Genomic DNA, 16,385 nt, shown 5'->3' on the forward strand with positions numbered 1-16,385 from the left:
TCTGGACCATGAGCGCCTTTATTTGTTCCATAAATAGGCCCCAATCCATCGGCGGCGCTGCTACGGTCACGGGCGCGGCTAAATTTGGCGCCACAATAACCATGTGTGCGAGGCCGCCATTTTGCGCGTCTGCTACCCTCACTGCTTCGCTCTCCTCATGTCCCTCAATTTGGTCCTGGATCGACCCTGCCTCACTCTCCTCTACCGGAACCCAGCCGTCTTGATCTGCCATAGCGCGACTTTCAAAATTCGGGTTTTTTTTTTTTTTTTGTAAAACACAATCAAATTTCGCCGTTATAATTTCGAGCGCGTGAAACGCGCTCCGGGACCGATCCCACTTCCCGACACCAATTGTTACGGACACGACTTATTAAGATGTTATGCTGGGCCGAGCGGAATGGCCGCCGTGTTCGCACAAGTTACCCGATTACACTCGAACGTTGGCCGAATCGCGCTACGCTAAATCAATGAAGGAAAGGACACAACGGCTGGGTTAAATGACACGACACCAGGGGTACAGTTCTCAAGACCTCCGGAGGAGGATATAATATTTGTATGCAGAACGTTTTAGATTACACGGCACAAGAGGTACAGCACAGAAAGGTAGGCACTTATACACGGTCTTATCTTAGCCCCGACAGACCACAGACAAACGGGACAAGACTGACTCACACAGGGATTGATGGCAAGGTAGGGCAGGTAGTCGATGGCTCAAGGTGCACCTTGGCTCAGGGGCAGAATCAACGCGGTCCGGTCCAGAGATGCGGGGAGGTATTCAGCGCTCGGAGGTGGCGACTTCTCTCTCCAAGCTGGGGGCGCATCTGACGTCACCTCCGTCTTCCTGCGCTTGTCCAGCGGGGAGTGACACGCCCTCGGCTCGTTAGCTCCGCCCCAGATGGAATCGGTCCGCCGCTTCTTATTGGGTGCGGGGGGTTACCGGGCTCCGCCCTTGACGAGGAGCTGACAGTCAGCCCCTGAGGGGTAACCCCGTCGGAGCACATGGTCAATGGCGGCTAACCAAGCCGGAGTGAGGACGCGCACTCCCCGCGCCGCTGTTGTTGTTGTTGGTGTTGTTGTTTCATGAGGAAGAGATGCGGGGAGGTATTGGGAGGTCCTAAACTTACTACTGGTGCCATACAATCACATTCTGGTGCAACGAAGAGTCAGAATTAATGGAAACGAGTCCTTAACTGACATAGACTAAGAATAACTAGCAAGATGTCCTATAGTTGTCTACGTGAGATGCGGTGAACCTGGGCACGACATTTAATGGGGGAAAAAGGGGAAGGTCGGGGCTACAGAGTGTTGTTTACAGACAATGGGACTAGGGAATGGGGGATTGGGGATAGTTGGGGAGTATTGGGGAAATAGGGGAATATTTACAAGCGGATATGGATGGAGGCCAAATCCCATATCCGCAACAATATATATATATTTCTATTTCATTTCTACAAAAGGGGTTTTCTTTTTTGCTTATATCATTGTTATGATCGTATACACAGTTAAGCAAATTTCTGTAGAGCAAGAGGGTCACCCAACAAATACATGATATTGATCTCGCTGCCAATTTGGGAGACGAGATGTTGGTTAGATGCACACACACCTACTACTAAAAATGAATTTTTCACGATCAACGTCGTGTTTTATCCAGTACACCTCTATCCAGAACCAGTACACCCATGGAAATAGCTTGTACAAATTGAATTAACCACTGGCACTCTTTGGACCCTGCGTGTATTTACTCATGCCAAATGAATCTGTGTGGCATTATTTATATAATATTTTCCTCAAGCTTGAACCTACAATATGTCTCTCACTACCTTTCACAGGGCAGCTGTATGGTCTTGTACTTTACTTCATCACAGAGTGGCTTGACGGGTTCCAGCACACAGACCCAGGTCACCCACTACACTTCTGGTTTTATTTTTTCTTCCTGAATGCCATGTGGCTGGTAGTGCCCGTCACACTCATTACCGATGCTGCATTAGAGTTGTCATCAGCGCAGCTGAGCAAAGATGCCAGGTTGGCACAGCACAAGAGGCAGTAGAAGGATGGGAAGTGATGGATTATGGTCGTAATCGAGTGGATGTTATTGAATGAACCAGTTGCTCAGTTTGGTCATACGCTACAATTTATGCTAAAAAAATTTACTTGTTGTAATTTGTTTCATAAAAGTGTTTGGCCTGGCAAGAAATGAAATATCCTTTTACACAAACAATGTGAACTGAAAACAAAGGGTTGCAGGAATAATCACTTGCAACAAATGTTGTATGAAAACGAGAGCATAAAATAATTAGACGAAATGGAAAGAGTATATACAAACAAAACAATTCAATTCTTTAATCTTCAATTCAATCTTCATTCTACAATATGTTAAACTGTATTTAAGGCACAACAAATGTGAAAATTGTGATCCCTTTGACGCCATTACCCTCTTTTGGAGGTCACTGCATTTCCTCACCTCTCTCTTCTCTTTTCCTGTGCATTCTTTCATTCATTCCCTTGCTGTTACATCAACCTGTTGCCTCAATTGCCCCAATGTGAATATGTTCCCTTATGAACCCCTGTCTCCTTACTCTTCTGTGAGCTTAGGTTTTGTATAAAAAATAAAAATGCTGATTATTATGGTTAAATTCATGCTTTGTGTTGCTTGGTTCTGTTGAAATGACTTGTATGGTATTCACCCCAGTTTGTCTGTTTGTTTATGAGCAGGATATCTCAAAAAGTTATGGATGGATATGGACGAAATTTGGTGGACAGCTTGGGTGTGTGACGAGGAAGACCTCATTCGATTTTGGTGAAGATCTCGATCGGGATCCAGATACTATAATTTTTCAAATGATTCTTCACCATTGAGAGATAGGGCTAAAAACGATTTGTAGCATGATATTTCAAAAAGTTGTGGACTGATTATGGAAAATCCTGGTGAATGAGTTGGTTAGGCGGCAAGAACAAGCCGATTAGATTTTGGTTCAGGTCCCAAAGTAGATCTGGCCTATCAGTCGGATACAAAACGTAAACTGTTCAGCCTAGCGGAGGTATGCGCTTTACCCAATGTTTTTCTGGGTTTTATCTGCGCTAGTGAAGAGGTGGAACAATGGATGAAATCAACAGGACGTTGATTGTGGTGTGTTCTCTGCCGTGGGAAGAAGCTGAGTTTTCGGGCCTGAACCCCTGGCTCCTATTGATTTAATCCATTGTTCACACGACTTTCAGCACCAGTTCAGCAGAAGAATCACACCAAGGCAAAGGTGGCAGTCAGAAAGCGGATCAATCATTGGCCCATTGAGAGTTTCTGATGACTTGCCCTGTCCCCCAACCCCAACTGCGGCCATATCGAGCTAGTTACCAAGCTCCAACCATCAAGCTAGTTACCAAGCTCCAACCATCAAGCTAGTTACCAAGCTCCTTTTTGTGTTAATTTGTATCACATTGCTCCTTTTGTATAATGTAATAATAATATTTGAGTTCCCTTTTCAAGGATCTTTGATGTAGGAGGACATTAGACCCATGAAAACTTGGGATATGGTTGCCAACCTATGTTCTTCTTTGTGCGTGCTCTATTCTTTCTGCAGAGCGTCAAGCAAGGAAGCAGCACGTACATTTTGGTGTAATATAGTGTAACCAAGGAAACAAGATGTGCAATGCCAGTAGTCAGGAATAAATACGAGTACTTCTTTCAAAATGGCATTAAAAAAAAACAATTTGCCATATCTACCTTGTCCTCACACATGATATTTAACTCTACAAGGGGTTTGGCAGGCTCTCTCCAGATATGCAGTTCAATCTACAAGATTCTAAAGAAATAGCATCATGAGGGAGTCAAAGTCGAAGGGGAATAGAAAATCTTATGACACTTTGAAAGCCTCACAGTATAATGCGCAGGCGTAGAATCTTCTTCTTTAACAGCCGCAATTATTCCCACGTTCTTGTGGGGTTGGCTGGGCGAATCTTGGTCCAAGTCTTTCACGAACCGGCCTGCCAGGCCTGACGTTCGACTAAGGTTACAGCAGGAATATGAAATTTATTCATGGTGCTGGCGGTAGCTCACCCACTCTTCGCAAGAAAAATAGGCAAGGAGTTACAAAGCACTAGCATGACGAAGACCCAATTTTATCACGAGGCATGGAATCACAAGGATAGGAGACTATTTAAACAATGCTTGCTTTTACAGACTTGTAGCAGCAGGTTATGTTGGCTGAAGGCCACACAATGGCACATTTTCTGGCAGGCTCCTGTTTGGTGTCCAGGTCTTAAAAGAGTACAAACTCCACCTCCACGCAACCTCGCCTCTTCGCTATTGTCTGTCGGAGCTTCCTTGCTGTTTGATGGCATCGCCATGGGTGACTCCCTCAACAGCACAAAGATCGCAAGCCAACGAGCAACCATTCCCAGCCTTCTCAGCCCAGGCAGCATCCACAAACACCTACCAAGGTCTCATTCAACTCTTCAAATCAGCCACACAAAGTGAATATGAAAAATTGAATGTGAAAGTGTGCCCTCAATCAATCAACAAGTCTTCACTGCTCTCACGGCATTAATCAGCCAATACCATATTCACATCCATGGCATCATGACACCTCATTCAGAGCGGGCATGTCTGGATAGGTGACATGTCAGAAAGAAGAAAGAAGTACTTGAAAGAAGTAAAGAAGCATGTCAGAAAGAAGTACTTTCTACTTCTTCAATCCAGGTATATAAGACGTCCCCAGGACAGATTCCAGTTCAGTGCAGATGTAACAGACAGATGAGACACTCATTTGTCTTTGTGTTCACAGGTGAAAAAGCATGTCTTTTCACATTTCTGTATTCCCCAGTTTAAAACCTTACCGCCAAACTTTAAAACATGTTACGTTACCATTTCAGTTAATGCAACCACTTACTGAACAAAACCTATGTCTAACATTAGTGTATAAGTTAAGGAAAATATGAACAATACCCCTGGGTGCTCACCTGGTAGAACAAGCATTCTGAGTATTGCGCTGCAATACATGTCCCCTACCGGCATTAGGTAGCACTGTCATAGAAGACAGTATTATGACTTACCGCACTCCAAATTATAGTCCGGAAAACTGTTGGGGAAATTCCCAAAGTTCAAAGTGCCATAACTTTGTCAAAAATGATCGAAACGTCGTGAGGTTCCAATTTGATCTGTAACTTATCATGAGGAAACCATGTGCCAAGTTTGAAATCTTTAGCATTAAGAGTTTAGAAAAACAAGTCCGGAAAGCTGTTCTTTGCGTGACGGACTGACGGACCGACAGACTGACAGACGGAGGGACGGAGTGCAAACCTATAGACCCCTATGGTGTACACCGGTAGGAGACTAATAAAGCAGTATACTTCACCGACTAAAGGTATTTTAAACCAATTTCAATGGTTGCTAGAATACAGGGCAGTATGTGCAATCATACTAACATAATCATAAGACTTTAAACAAACAAGAAAATACCTATTTTTGGGGGCAACATCTCCCAAACCCCCCCCCCCCATAGATCTCCTTAGACTCCATTTTTTCTAATGCCATGAACACACTTTGGTACATCATGGGTGGTGAAGGTTGTGGTCAAATTTCATCGAAATTTTGTGTGTAGTTTTAGAAAAGAGAGCAAATACCTATTTTGGGGGAGTCAAACCTGGACCCATTTTGACCTCTGCTATACCCCAATTTTTAACGCCGTGAACAAACTTGAATTGCAACATACCAAATATAATTTTAGACAAGTTTGGTCACAATCACATCAGCAGGTTTGGAGAAGAAGTTGCAAATGTTGACGGACAGACGGACGACTTGCCATCCCATAAGCTCACCGGAGTTCCAGGTGAGCTAAAAGGCAATCAAACCATTTTAAATCAATGTAAATCCTTTTCTGCAGGAACCATCATCAAAATAAATATCTAAATGATAATTCACTCTAATCCTTACTATAATTGATAGACGTGTGTGTGTGTGTGTGTGTGTGTGTGTGTGTGTGTGTGTGTGTGTGTGTGTGTGTGTGTGTGTGTGTGTGTGTGTGTGTGTGTGTTTGCTCGTCGCTCTACTCCTGCAGTCCTGGACACATTCCATCCAGAATTGGTACATCGGATCATGATAGGTGGTTTTTGGTGCATGACCCCAATTAGTGTATAGGGGGTATATAGGGGTGTTTTTATGCCACTGGTCTGGGGGAGAGGGAAGGAGATGCAAATTCTCTATGTAAATGTGTATTGTGTAGTGCCACCTCCAGGTGGGAGTGGTTATTACAAGTCCCCACCTTTTACGGTACAGTTTTCTTGTCCCCACGTTTTCCAGGCCATTGAGGTGTTTTGAATTATAAGCAGTAGGCATTTTTTTGCTTACTGCGCATAACCCGAATCTTTTTTTGGGGGGAACGATTGAGAAAGCTGTCAGTTGCCTATACACCGCCCAAATAAAGGTATGCGTCAGAAGCACATGTTGCATGCTTGAGAACAAGATCGCCAGTAGTGAAGGTACTGTGCTAGTATTCCTAAATGACATCTACCAAATGATTGTGCACATTTACAAACGAAATAATGTTGAATACCCAAAGCCCCGAACACCCAGAACCCAATAAACGCAGAACAACATCCAGATGTAAAAACAAAGCAAATCATAGACGACAAGAATGACCAATAACATTGTAAATCATAAACAGGTCTAATAACATCAGAGCATTGCTACAATGTAACAAAAAAGAAACTAGTAAACAATGGAACATCAAATTGAAAATTTCAAATAAAATTCTTGCAATTTGAAGAAAGCAAAAGCATTCCAACTACTGTTACTTATTTAATGGCCCCAATTTTTGTGATCTTGTGCATGAACTTGCTGGCCAGGTCTGACTTTCGAATAAAGGTGCAGGAATTCGTTATTTGTCAGGTGTGCCGATAATGTGCCCACTCTTAGCGAAAGCTACCATAAGATATTTAATGTCCACCAACGCCCCAGTTCTGACAGACAGGTACTCCACCTTAAAGGTGCACGCATTGATGCCTCGCCCAACATGTGAACCGCCAGGATGAAAGGAACGAGATGCAAAACCAGGTTCGATAACTCAGAGGTGAGTTCACATACCTATCCCGAAGCCACCATGGCAGCCCCCGTAGCAAAAATGCTTATGCTAGAACAAAATAATTTTCTCCTATATTTCAGTTTAAAAGTCAAAGTTTGTCAACTGTACAATTGAATAGCAAACCAAAAATTCGGATATTAAAAATGGAACAATTAACACGAGTACTACCATCATGAGAATGTGACCGACAAGGCTCTAAGTTCCAATAAAAACACCTCCAGGTCAAAGGCTAATATAGTGAACACGTTTTACTGGTCATATTGTGAAATTTTACAAAATGATATCCATTGTTTTTAAAGTGCATATAGTCAATGGGCTCAATGTCAAGTTTGTACAATGACCAGAAAGTGAATATATTGAGTATTCTGATAATATTGCCATTTAAATTGGTGTAGCGCTCGAGTCCCGGTGACAACCCACTAAAGTGTGTTTTATGGTCCACACAATGTTTTTTGAAGGTTTCCTAGCTTCCAAGGTCTATCGATTCAGAAACCTCCAGGTGACGTCTTGTCACCCTTGGGAAATTTTTTTATTGCTCTTTCTGGTATTGAGGGATCAGACACTCATTACGACTCAACGCATCCACCCCTCTACAGAGGTGCCCAATAAATAAATCAGGTAGTATGTTATCAATCTGTTTCAAATTTAGTGGGAAGATTGTGAGTCCTGCCAGAAACAATGGAGTGTAGTTTGGCGTATGTAGGTTCATGCTCAAACTAAGGCAGCCAGTCCATTTATTAGTATAAGGTAATTACACATAGCTAGTAAAAAGCCCATCTGGATTGGAAGTTTATTCGACGGTGCAGCCTTGCAAGCGTGCCAATATCTGAAGCCTCGGCCTAGTGTCAGGTGTGCTTATATCTTCTTTATTTATTAGACATCCTACGGACGTCAATGAACTCTCGTTTTCCTCTGCGTGCATTGCACATCCCGTGCAGAGAATTTCACTTCCCTGCGTCTTGTATTTATTATTATTTTTAAAAACGCTTCTGTACACCGCCCTTGAGGCTCGGTTTGCAAGCCACCATCTTCAATTCAAACAGAAGAGACATAATTACTCTTGAATGGAAAATGTTTTTCGAGTTTGTTTCATCCTCAAAAATAGACCGTAGTGAACACACATTTGGGTTCAAAGTTTGGCCTTTAAAACAACCTTATGAAGGGGGACAGACATCTGTAGAAACACACAAACTAACATTGTGTTTTATGTGATAGATTGCACATTGTAAATAAAAATTCACCTTTCGTTTACTTTATCAAATATATGGCATGTCGCACCACTTTGAAATGCTTTTCTTCAGTACAATGTATTGGTATAACTTTTGTGCATGGTAACATCTTGTTAAGGAAGTTATAACACGCTAACATAGTCAGGTTGCCAAAATGTTGACCCTGCAATGTTAACGACTGCAAACTTTTTTCACGGAAATGTGTTCTTTATAGTTAGAAGAGTCAAATGAAGAGTAGAAGAGAAGAGTAATATAGTTAGAAGAGTCAAATTAGCTTGGTTGCTACTTGTGCAACGTTGAGCATTTGTCAGAATTCAAGATGGCGGTCGCCACTATCTTGGATGTTGGCCAATTTTCAACTTTTGATCTCGATGACCTAGTTCCTAGAAGGTCGTGTAATACCTCTTTCTATGGGTTTCAGAGTACCGGGAGTCCATTTCTGGAGTTATTTTTTAGATACTAGTGTTGCAGAACCACTTTCCGCACTTGTGCTGGCGTTGAAATCCACTTTCCGCACTTGAGCTAGTGTTGCAGAACCACTTTTCGCACTTGTGCTGGCATTGAAAACCACTTTTTGCACTTGTGTTAGTGTTGCAAAACCACTTTCCACACTTGTGCTGGCATTGAAAACCACTTTTCACGCATGTGCTAGTATTGCAAAACCACTTTCCGCACTTGTGCTTGCGTTGAAAACCACTTTTCGCTCTTCTGCTTGTGTTGAACACCACTTTTCACGCTCCTGTTAGTGTTCAAGACCACTTTTTGCACTTGTGTTAGTGTTGCAAAACCAATTTTCGCACTTGTGTTCGTGTTGAAAAACACTTCCCACACTTGTATTAGTGTTGAAAACCACAATTCGCATTTGTGTTAGTGTTGCAAAACCACTTTCGCACTTGTGTTAGTGTTGCAAAAACCAAGTTCCACACTTATGCTGGCGTTGAAAACCACTTTCAGCACTCGTGCTAGTGTTGAAAACCACTTTTTGCATTTGGTTTCGTATTGCAAAACCACTTTTCGCACTCGTGCTAGCATTGAAAACCACTTTACGCACAAGTGTTGGTGTTGCAAGACCACTTTCCGCACCTGCGCTCGTGTTGCAAAACCACTTTTCGCCCTCACGTTTGTATTGAAAAACACTTATGGCACTTGCGATCGTGTTGAAAACCACTTGCCACACTTGTGTTAGTGTTGAAAACCACTCTCCACACTCGTGCTCTTGTTGAAAACCACTTTTCGCACTTGTGCTTGCATTGAAAACCACTTTTTGCAGTTGTGTTAGTGTTGCAAAACCACTTTCCACACTTGTGATGGCATTGAAAACCAGTTTTCGCACTTGGGTTAGTGTTGCAAAACCACTTTCCACACATGAAAACCAGTTTTCGCACTTGGGTTAGTGTTGCAAAACCCCTTTCCACACTTGTGATGGCATTGAAAACCAGTTTTCGCACTTGGGTTAGTGTTGCAAAACCACTTTCCACACATGAAAACCAGTTTTTGCACTTGGGTTAGTGTTGAAAAGCACTTTTTGCTCTTATGCTAGTGTTGAAAACCACTTTACGCGCTCCGGTTCCGTCGTCATGTCTTATGAACAATAACAATACATTAAAGTTTCTTAGTTTGACATTTGACCTTCATTTTGACCTTGACATTGACCCCGTATCCAAAAATTAACTCCAGAAATGGACTCCCCGTACTCTAAACCCCCTCGAAAGAGGTATTACACGACCCTCTAGGTCATCGAGATCAAAAGTTGAAAATTGGCCAACATCCAAGATAGTGGCGGCCGCCATCTTGAATTCTGACAAATGCTCAACGTTGCACAAGTAGCAACCAAGCTAATTTGACTCTCCTAACTATATAGAACACATTTCCGTGAAAAACGTTCGCAGTAGTTAACATTGCAGGGTCTCATAAAGGACATATAAGGGCGGCAACTAGACTAACAAGGTTGTCTAAAATAAAAGCAATAAAATACGTTGCTTCATCTAAGACATCATCCATATAGGCATCAAGTTTGCAAATATGTTGTAGTTTCTTTCCAGCTTTCAGTATATTTATGGAGGTACCCTTGCCATTTCCAAACAAATAAGGAACTGTATCACAACATGTTAATGCATGTGTTCATAAGAGTAGCAAAGCAACATTGGCATGCTTCTCTGATGCAAATAGTAACCGGTGGACGGTCGGAGTTGTCTTTTTACCAGTTTTTTGTATACAAGATCGAGGCTCGTGAAAGAGCGAACATTAATCACACAGAAAGACAAACAGACACATAAAACAAATAACATCGGGAGCGGTAGACAAGATGGGGAGAGAGGGGGAAGGACACAAACACAACATTTGAGAGCAGGGACCGAGAGACATGGAGACATCGAGAGATCTGTGGGAGGGAGAGGGCTTTGGGGGGGAGGCATGTGAAGGGGGGGGAGGCATGTGAAGGGGGGGAGGGGGTGGGAGAGGTATAAACATATGGACACTGCCAGGATTTCCAGGAAAGAAGTTGGAATTTCAAACAAGGTGGATCTGGGGTGAATTAGTGGGGGTAGAAAAGATCAAGGTTATGGATGGGGGAAGATAAGAGATGGTGGTGAACAGCTGTTTTAAAGACCTGGAGGGAGGAGAGGGATTGAAGGGAGTGTGGGAGTTTGTTCCACAGGCGGGAGAAAAGAGGAATGAAAGAGTGAAGGTGAGCAGAGAGCCGAGATTTCGGCAGTTTAACCATCAGAGGGTTGCTGGCAGATCTTGTGCGACCTGTAGGAATATTTGGGGGACAGAGCACAGAGAGAGCTGGGGGAGCAAGGCCGGAGAGGAGTCGGTAGAAGACAGAAAGGCCACCTACCTGCCTGCGGTGAGTGAGTGAAAGGCCCTCAGAGATAGCTTCATCGCGGGAGATTCCAATGATTTTGAAAGCTTTGGATTCAACAGCGTGAAGCCGAGCCAGGTGTGAGGCAGGAGCACCAGCCCATAGGGGAGAACAGTATTCCATTGAGCTGCGGATGAAAGCCTTGTATGTGGTGAGGAGCTCAGGTGTGCCGAGGAAGGACTTCGCACGACGGAGGATGCCCAGTCGGCGACTGGCTTTGGAGGCCAGCTTGGAAATGTGGTTTTCCCAAGAAAGATCATGGCAGATAGTGAGACCCAAAAGCTTGAGTGACAGAACTTCTTGGAGAGGATTGTTGAGAAAGTAGATGGGAGGGTTGTCCAGTCGATCTTTTCGGAGAGACATAGTAAGAGAGTGAAATTTGTCAGGATTGAAAGACATGTTCCACTTGTTTGACCAGTCTGTGATTTTGTCCAGGTCTTCAGAGAGTGAGGAGGCTGCAGACTGCCGATCTGAGGGAAGAGGAATGGAGCGGCAGAGAGTGGAGTCATCAGCAAAGAGATAGAGAGGATTTTCCAGAGAGTCAGAGAGATCATTGATAAAGACCAGAAAAAGCACAGGGCCCAGCACACTTCCTTGGGGAACTCCAGCCTGAACAGGAAGGGGAGATGAGAGAAATCCATTCAGGGCCACACGTTGACTACGACCAGAGAGGAAGTCCGCAAGCCATGCATGGAGATTTCCATGGATACCATAGGAGGAGAGTTTGGTGAGCAGAGCTGGGTGCCAGACCGTATCAAAGGCCCTTGATATGTCAAGGGAGACAGCTCTGATTTCCTGTTTGGCATTGAGGACCTCCATCCATTGTTGAGACAGCAGAAGCAGCATGTCCAGAGTAGAGTGACCTGGTCTGAAACCAAATTGATGATCAGAGATCAAGCCATTGGAGAAGAGGAAAGATTTCATATCCGAAGCAATGATGGATTCCATGACTTTGCTGATAATTGGGAGCAGGCTGATTGGTCTGTAGTTGCAAGGATCTGTTTTTGCACCTTTTTTGTGTAAAGCGGTAATGTTAGCTGATTTCCAGGATGCTGGCAGATGACCTTGAGCAAAAGATAGGGTGAAAAGAACAGAGAGAGGGTGAGATAGAGCGGCAGAGCAGGATTTTAGGACCCGTGGGCTGATGCCGTCTGGTCCAGTTGCAGAATCAGAGTCGAGGTTTGACAAAAACTCCTCCACCTTGTCAGGAGAGAAGGACACAGAGTCCAGGAGCAGTTGGGTTCGACTGGGAAAGGTGGGAACAGAGAGAGATGGGTTTGGGACTAAGGATTTTGAGGCGAACACAGAGTTGAGGCATTCGGCTTTGTCACGTGCGATGTCAACTGTGTGGCCATTTGAGGTAAGGGAGGGGATGGAGGGGGAACAAACACCAGAAACGGATTTGACCAGACGCCACCAGGATTTGGAGGAAGGAGACAGGTTTGAGAGTTCATTCTTGAGTGAGGAGAGATAGTGCTTCCTGGCACTCCTGAGGGTAGACACACACTTGTTCCGAGCTTGGTGGAAGGAACTGAGATTTCCTTCAGTTGGATTAGCCTTCCAAGAGGCAAAGGCAAGTTGTTTCAGGGCAACTGCCTCACCACAAGATTCAGTGTACCATGGACGGGAGGAAGGGTAAGACAATTGAAGGCGAGATGGGATAAATCTGTGCATGAGAGAGATCAGTTTGCTTTGGAAGAATTCCCAGGAAGAATTGATGTCAGAGGCAGTGGAGATGGGAGACCAATCCAGACGATTGATGGCTGCTTGAAGACCGTCCCAGTCGGCCTGAGTGAAATGCCAGACTCGTCGACGCTGAGGAGGCTCTCTGAGAATGGCCAGAGAGATGTCCACTTTGACAAGCACATGATCAGAAGAACCGATTGGAGCAGAAGAAGAGCAGCAGACATTAGCAGGGAAGTTTGTCATAACCAAGTCTAGAAGAGAAGATACTCCATTGGCTGAGATCCGGGTCGGGAAATTGACAGATTGTGTCAATCCCAGTGAGTCTATCCAGTATAAACTATAAACCAGTCCCAATCCAGTATAAACAGTTTGTCTGTATGTCTATTTCTTTGTCTGTGAGCAGGATATCTTTTTATGTTATGGACGGATTCAGACAAAACTTAGTGGACAGGTTGGCTGTGTGACAAGGACGAAACAATTCGATTTTGTTAAAGCCCCAAATCTGGATTCGATATTTTTTTAATTCTCTAAATGAATATGAATGAATGATCGTTTTAAGTCCATTTTCCCCACTAGAGTGGGGGTTAGCCTTGCGGGCCCCATGACAATCATGGTTCCCTTTTTGAGGCAATGTTTTTATGGCCGGATGCCCTTCCTGACGCCAACCAACCCTTAGTCACCTCTTACGATGCCCAGGGAAACGGCGTACCTATTCTAAACCGGGGTACACACCGGGATCATTCATCCCAGCAAGCTGGTACTCAATTTGCCGACCTCGGAAGGATGACAGGCTGAGTCAACCCCCCTGGTGTTAATTCAGCGATCAACCGGGATTCGAACCCAGGATCCTAGGATCCCAAGCCGGCACCCTAACCGCTAAGCCAACACCAGTATCGAAATTATAATAGGCGAAGGTGATTCTGTCTGTCTGTCTGTCTGTCTGTCTGTCTGTCTGTCTGTCTGGCTATCTGTCTGTCTGTCTGGGGGTGTGGCTTACTCCGTTTACAGAGTAGCTCCACCCATTCTTGGAGAGGCTTCATGGAAACAAATATCCACCATTTTATTAACTCGAATAGCTTTGAGGCCTGTTTAGTTAGGCCCGTGTTGTCTTTCTCTCTCACACAGGTTTATTTAAACTCTAATTCGATATATCATTTCATTTTTAACAGTCGCTAACATAGTTTTAGACTCGGTTGAAAAAAAACGGGAATAGAATCCCATGAACGTTTCCGTTTATGGAACGAAATGATTTCCCAAAGGCCTATAAAATAAAGCCCATTCATTGAGTCACCCTCACGATTTTATCTCGAATTCGCCGTCTGATTTTATTTTTATTGATGGTTTTAGACTCAGTGTCAGAAATAATTGAGTACATTCACGCACACACGGGAAAATGCAGAGATATATTTTTTAAAATTGCGCCACGATGATACACGAAAATACACCGCCTAAAATAACAGTCGGGGAAAATGTCGACATATATTAAAAATTCACTTTTTATTTTCCGTTAAGATATATTACTTTTACTTTTGATGACAGTCGTCACAAAACGACATATATTTATTCGTTCTTATTTTATTCAACATTATTATCCGGAAGTAAAAACTAAAATATGTTTCAGGAAATTACCGAGAGATATTTCTTCGTTTTTTTTATTAGTGATGTGCGCATACACTTTAAATAGGTGTATTTGAAATCTTTAATTTTCACAATGTAATTTACTTGCCATTTGATGATTACGAGACACTTCCTCTTGAGGATCGTGACAATTCATGCGTTGTGTGGAAACCTCCATTTCCAAAATGAATGAGACGGGAGGAGCGAGGCGCGAGGCGTTGGGGAGTGAGGAGCGAGAGGTTGGACAGTGAGGAGCGAGGAGTTGAAGAGCGAGGTGTGAGGGTTTGGAGAGCGAGGGGTTGGAGGGCGAGGAGCGAGGGGTTGGAGAGCGAGGAGCTAGGGGTTGGGGAGCGAGGGGTTGGAGAGCGAGGGGAAAGGGTTTGGAGAGCGAGGAGCTAGGGGTTGGAGAGCGAGGAGCTAGGGGTTGGAGAGCGAGGAGCTAGGGGTTGGAGAGCGACGAGCTCGGGGTTGGAGAGCGAGGAGCGAGGAGTTGGAGAGTGAGGAGCAAGGGCTTGGAGAGTGAGGAGCGAGGGGTTGGAGAGTGAGGAGCGAGGGGTTGGAGAGTGAGGAGCAAGGGGTTGAAGAGCGAGAAGCGAGGGGATGGAGAGCAGGGAGCTAGGGGTTGGAGAGTGAGGGGCGAGGGGTTGGAGAGTGAGGGGTGAGGGGCTGGAGAGTGAGGAGCAAGGGCTTGGAGAGTGAGGAGCGAGGGGTTGGAGAGTGAGGGGCAAGGGGTTGAAGAGCGAGAAGCGAGGGGATGGAGAGCAGGGAGCTAGGGGTTGGAGAGTGAGGGGCGAAGGGTTGGAGAGTGAGGGGTGAGGGGCTGGAGAGTGAGGAGCGAGTGGTTGGAGAGTGAGGGGTGAGTAGTTGGAGAGCGAGGAGTTGGAGAGCGAGGAGCGAGGGGTTGGAGAGCGAGGGGTTGGAGAGCGAGGAGCGAGGGGTTGGAGATCGAGGAGCAAGGGCTTGGAGAGTGAGGGGCGAGGGGTTGGAGAGTGAGAAGCAAGGGGTTGAAGAGTGAGGAGTGAGGGGATGGAGAGCAAGGAGCTCGGGGTTGGAGAGTGAGGGGCGAGGGGTTGGAGAGTGAGGAGTGAGGGGCTGGAGAGTGAGGAGCGAGTGGTTGGAGAGTGAGGGGCGAGTAGTTGGAGTGCGAGGGGCGAGTAGTTGGAGTGCGAGGGGCGAGTAGTTGGAGTGCGAGGAGCGAGGGGTTGGAGAGCGAGGGGTTGGAGAGCGAGGAGCGAGGGGTTGGAGAGCGAGGAGCTAGGGGTTGGGGAGCGAGGAGAAAGGGGTTGGAGAGCGAGGAGCTAGGGGTTGGAGAGCGAGGAGCTAGGGGTTGGAGAGTGACGAGCTCGGGGTTGGAGAGCGAGGGGCTGGAGAGTGAGGGGCGAGGGGTTGGAGAGTGAGGAGCAAGGGGTTGAAGAGCGAGAAGCGAGGAGATGGAGAGCAAGGAGCTAGGGGTTGGAGAGTGAGGGGCGAGGGGTTGGAGAGTGAGGGGTGAGGGGCTGGAGAGTGAGGAGCGAGTGGTTGGAGAGTGAGGGGTGAGTAGTTGGAGAGCGAGGAGCGAGGAGTTGGAGAGCGAGGAGCGAGGGGTTGGAGAGCGAGGAGCGAGGGGTTGGAGATCGAGGAGCTAGGGGTCGGGGAGCGAGGAGTTGGAGAGTGAGGAGAAAGGGGTTGGAGAGCGAGGAGCTATGGGTTGGAGAGCGAGGAGCTAGGGGTTGGAGAGCGACGAGCTCGGGGTTGGCGAGCGAGGAGCGAGGGGTTGGAGAGCGAGGAGCGAGGGGTTGGAGAGCGAGGAGCGATTGGGGAGGAGAGTGGGGAGAGATTGGAGAGGAGAGTGAGGAGCGATTGTAGGGGAGTGTGAGGAATTGGAGAGGAGTGTGAGGGATTGGAGAGGAGTGTGAGGGATTGGAAAGGAGTGTGAGG

General features: G+C 45.6%; 1 protein-coding gene and 1 long non-coding RNA gene across 2 annotated transcripts in view; both read left to right on the forward strand.

Annotated features, from left to right (window-relative positions):
* The window catches only part of EBP (EBP cholestenol delta-isomerase), a 42,676-nt gene extending 40,039 nt beyond the window's left edge, over window positions 1-2,637 (forward strand). Inside the window, exon 4 of the mRNA XM_068112656.2 lies at window positions 1,830-2,637. Within this exon, the coding sequence (XP_067968757.2) occupies window positions 1,830-2,047 (218 nt within the window). The 3' untranslated portion in view covers window positions 2,048-2,637. The remainder of the gene's footprint in view (window positions 1-1,829) is intronic.
* Window positions 2,638-2,709: 72 nt separating this feature from the next.
* On the forward strand, window positions 2,710-3,711 carry LOC144891741 (uncharacterized). Its single transcript, XR_013623084.1, has 2 exons — window positions 2,710-2,797; window positions 3,576-3,711. It is a non-coding gene; the product is annotated as an uncharacterized LOC144891741 (long non-coding RNA).
* The last annotated feature ends 12,674 nt before the right edge of the window (window positions 3,712-16,385 follow it).

This window comes from Myxine glutinosa, chromosome 4 (genome assembly GCF_964187855.1).
Source record: "Myxine glutinosa chromosome 4, kmMyxGlut1.1, whole genome shotgun sequence".
Lineage (NCBI taxonomy): Eukaryota > Metazoa > Chordata > Myxini > Myxiniformes > Myxinidae > Myxine > Myxine glutinosa.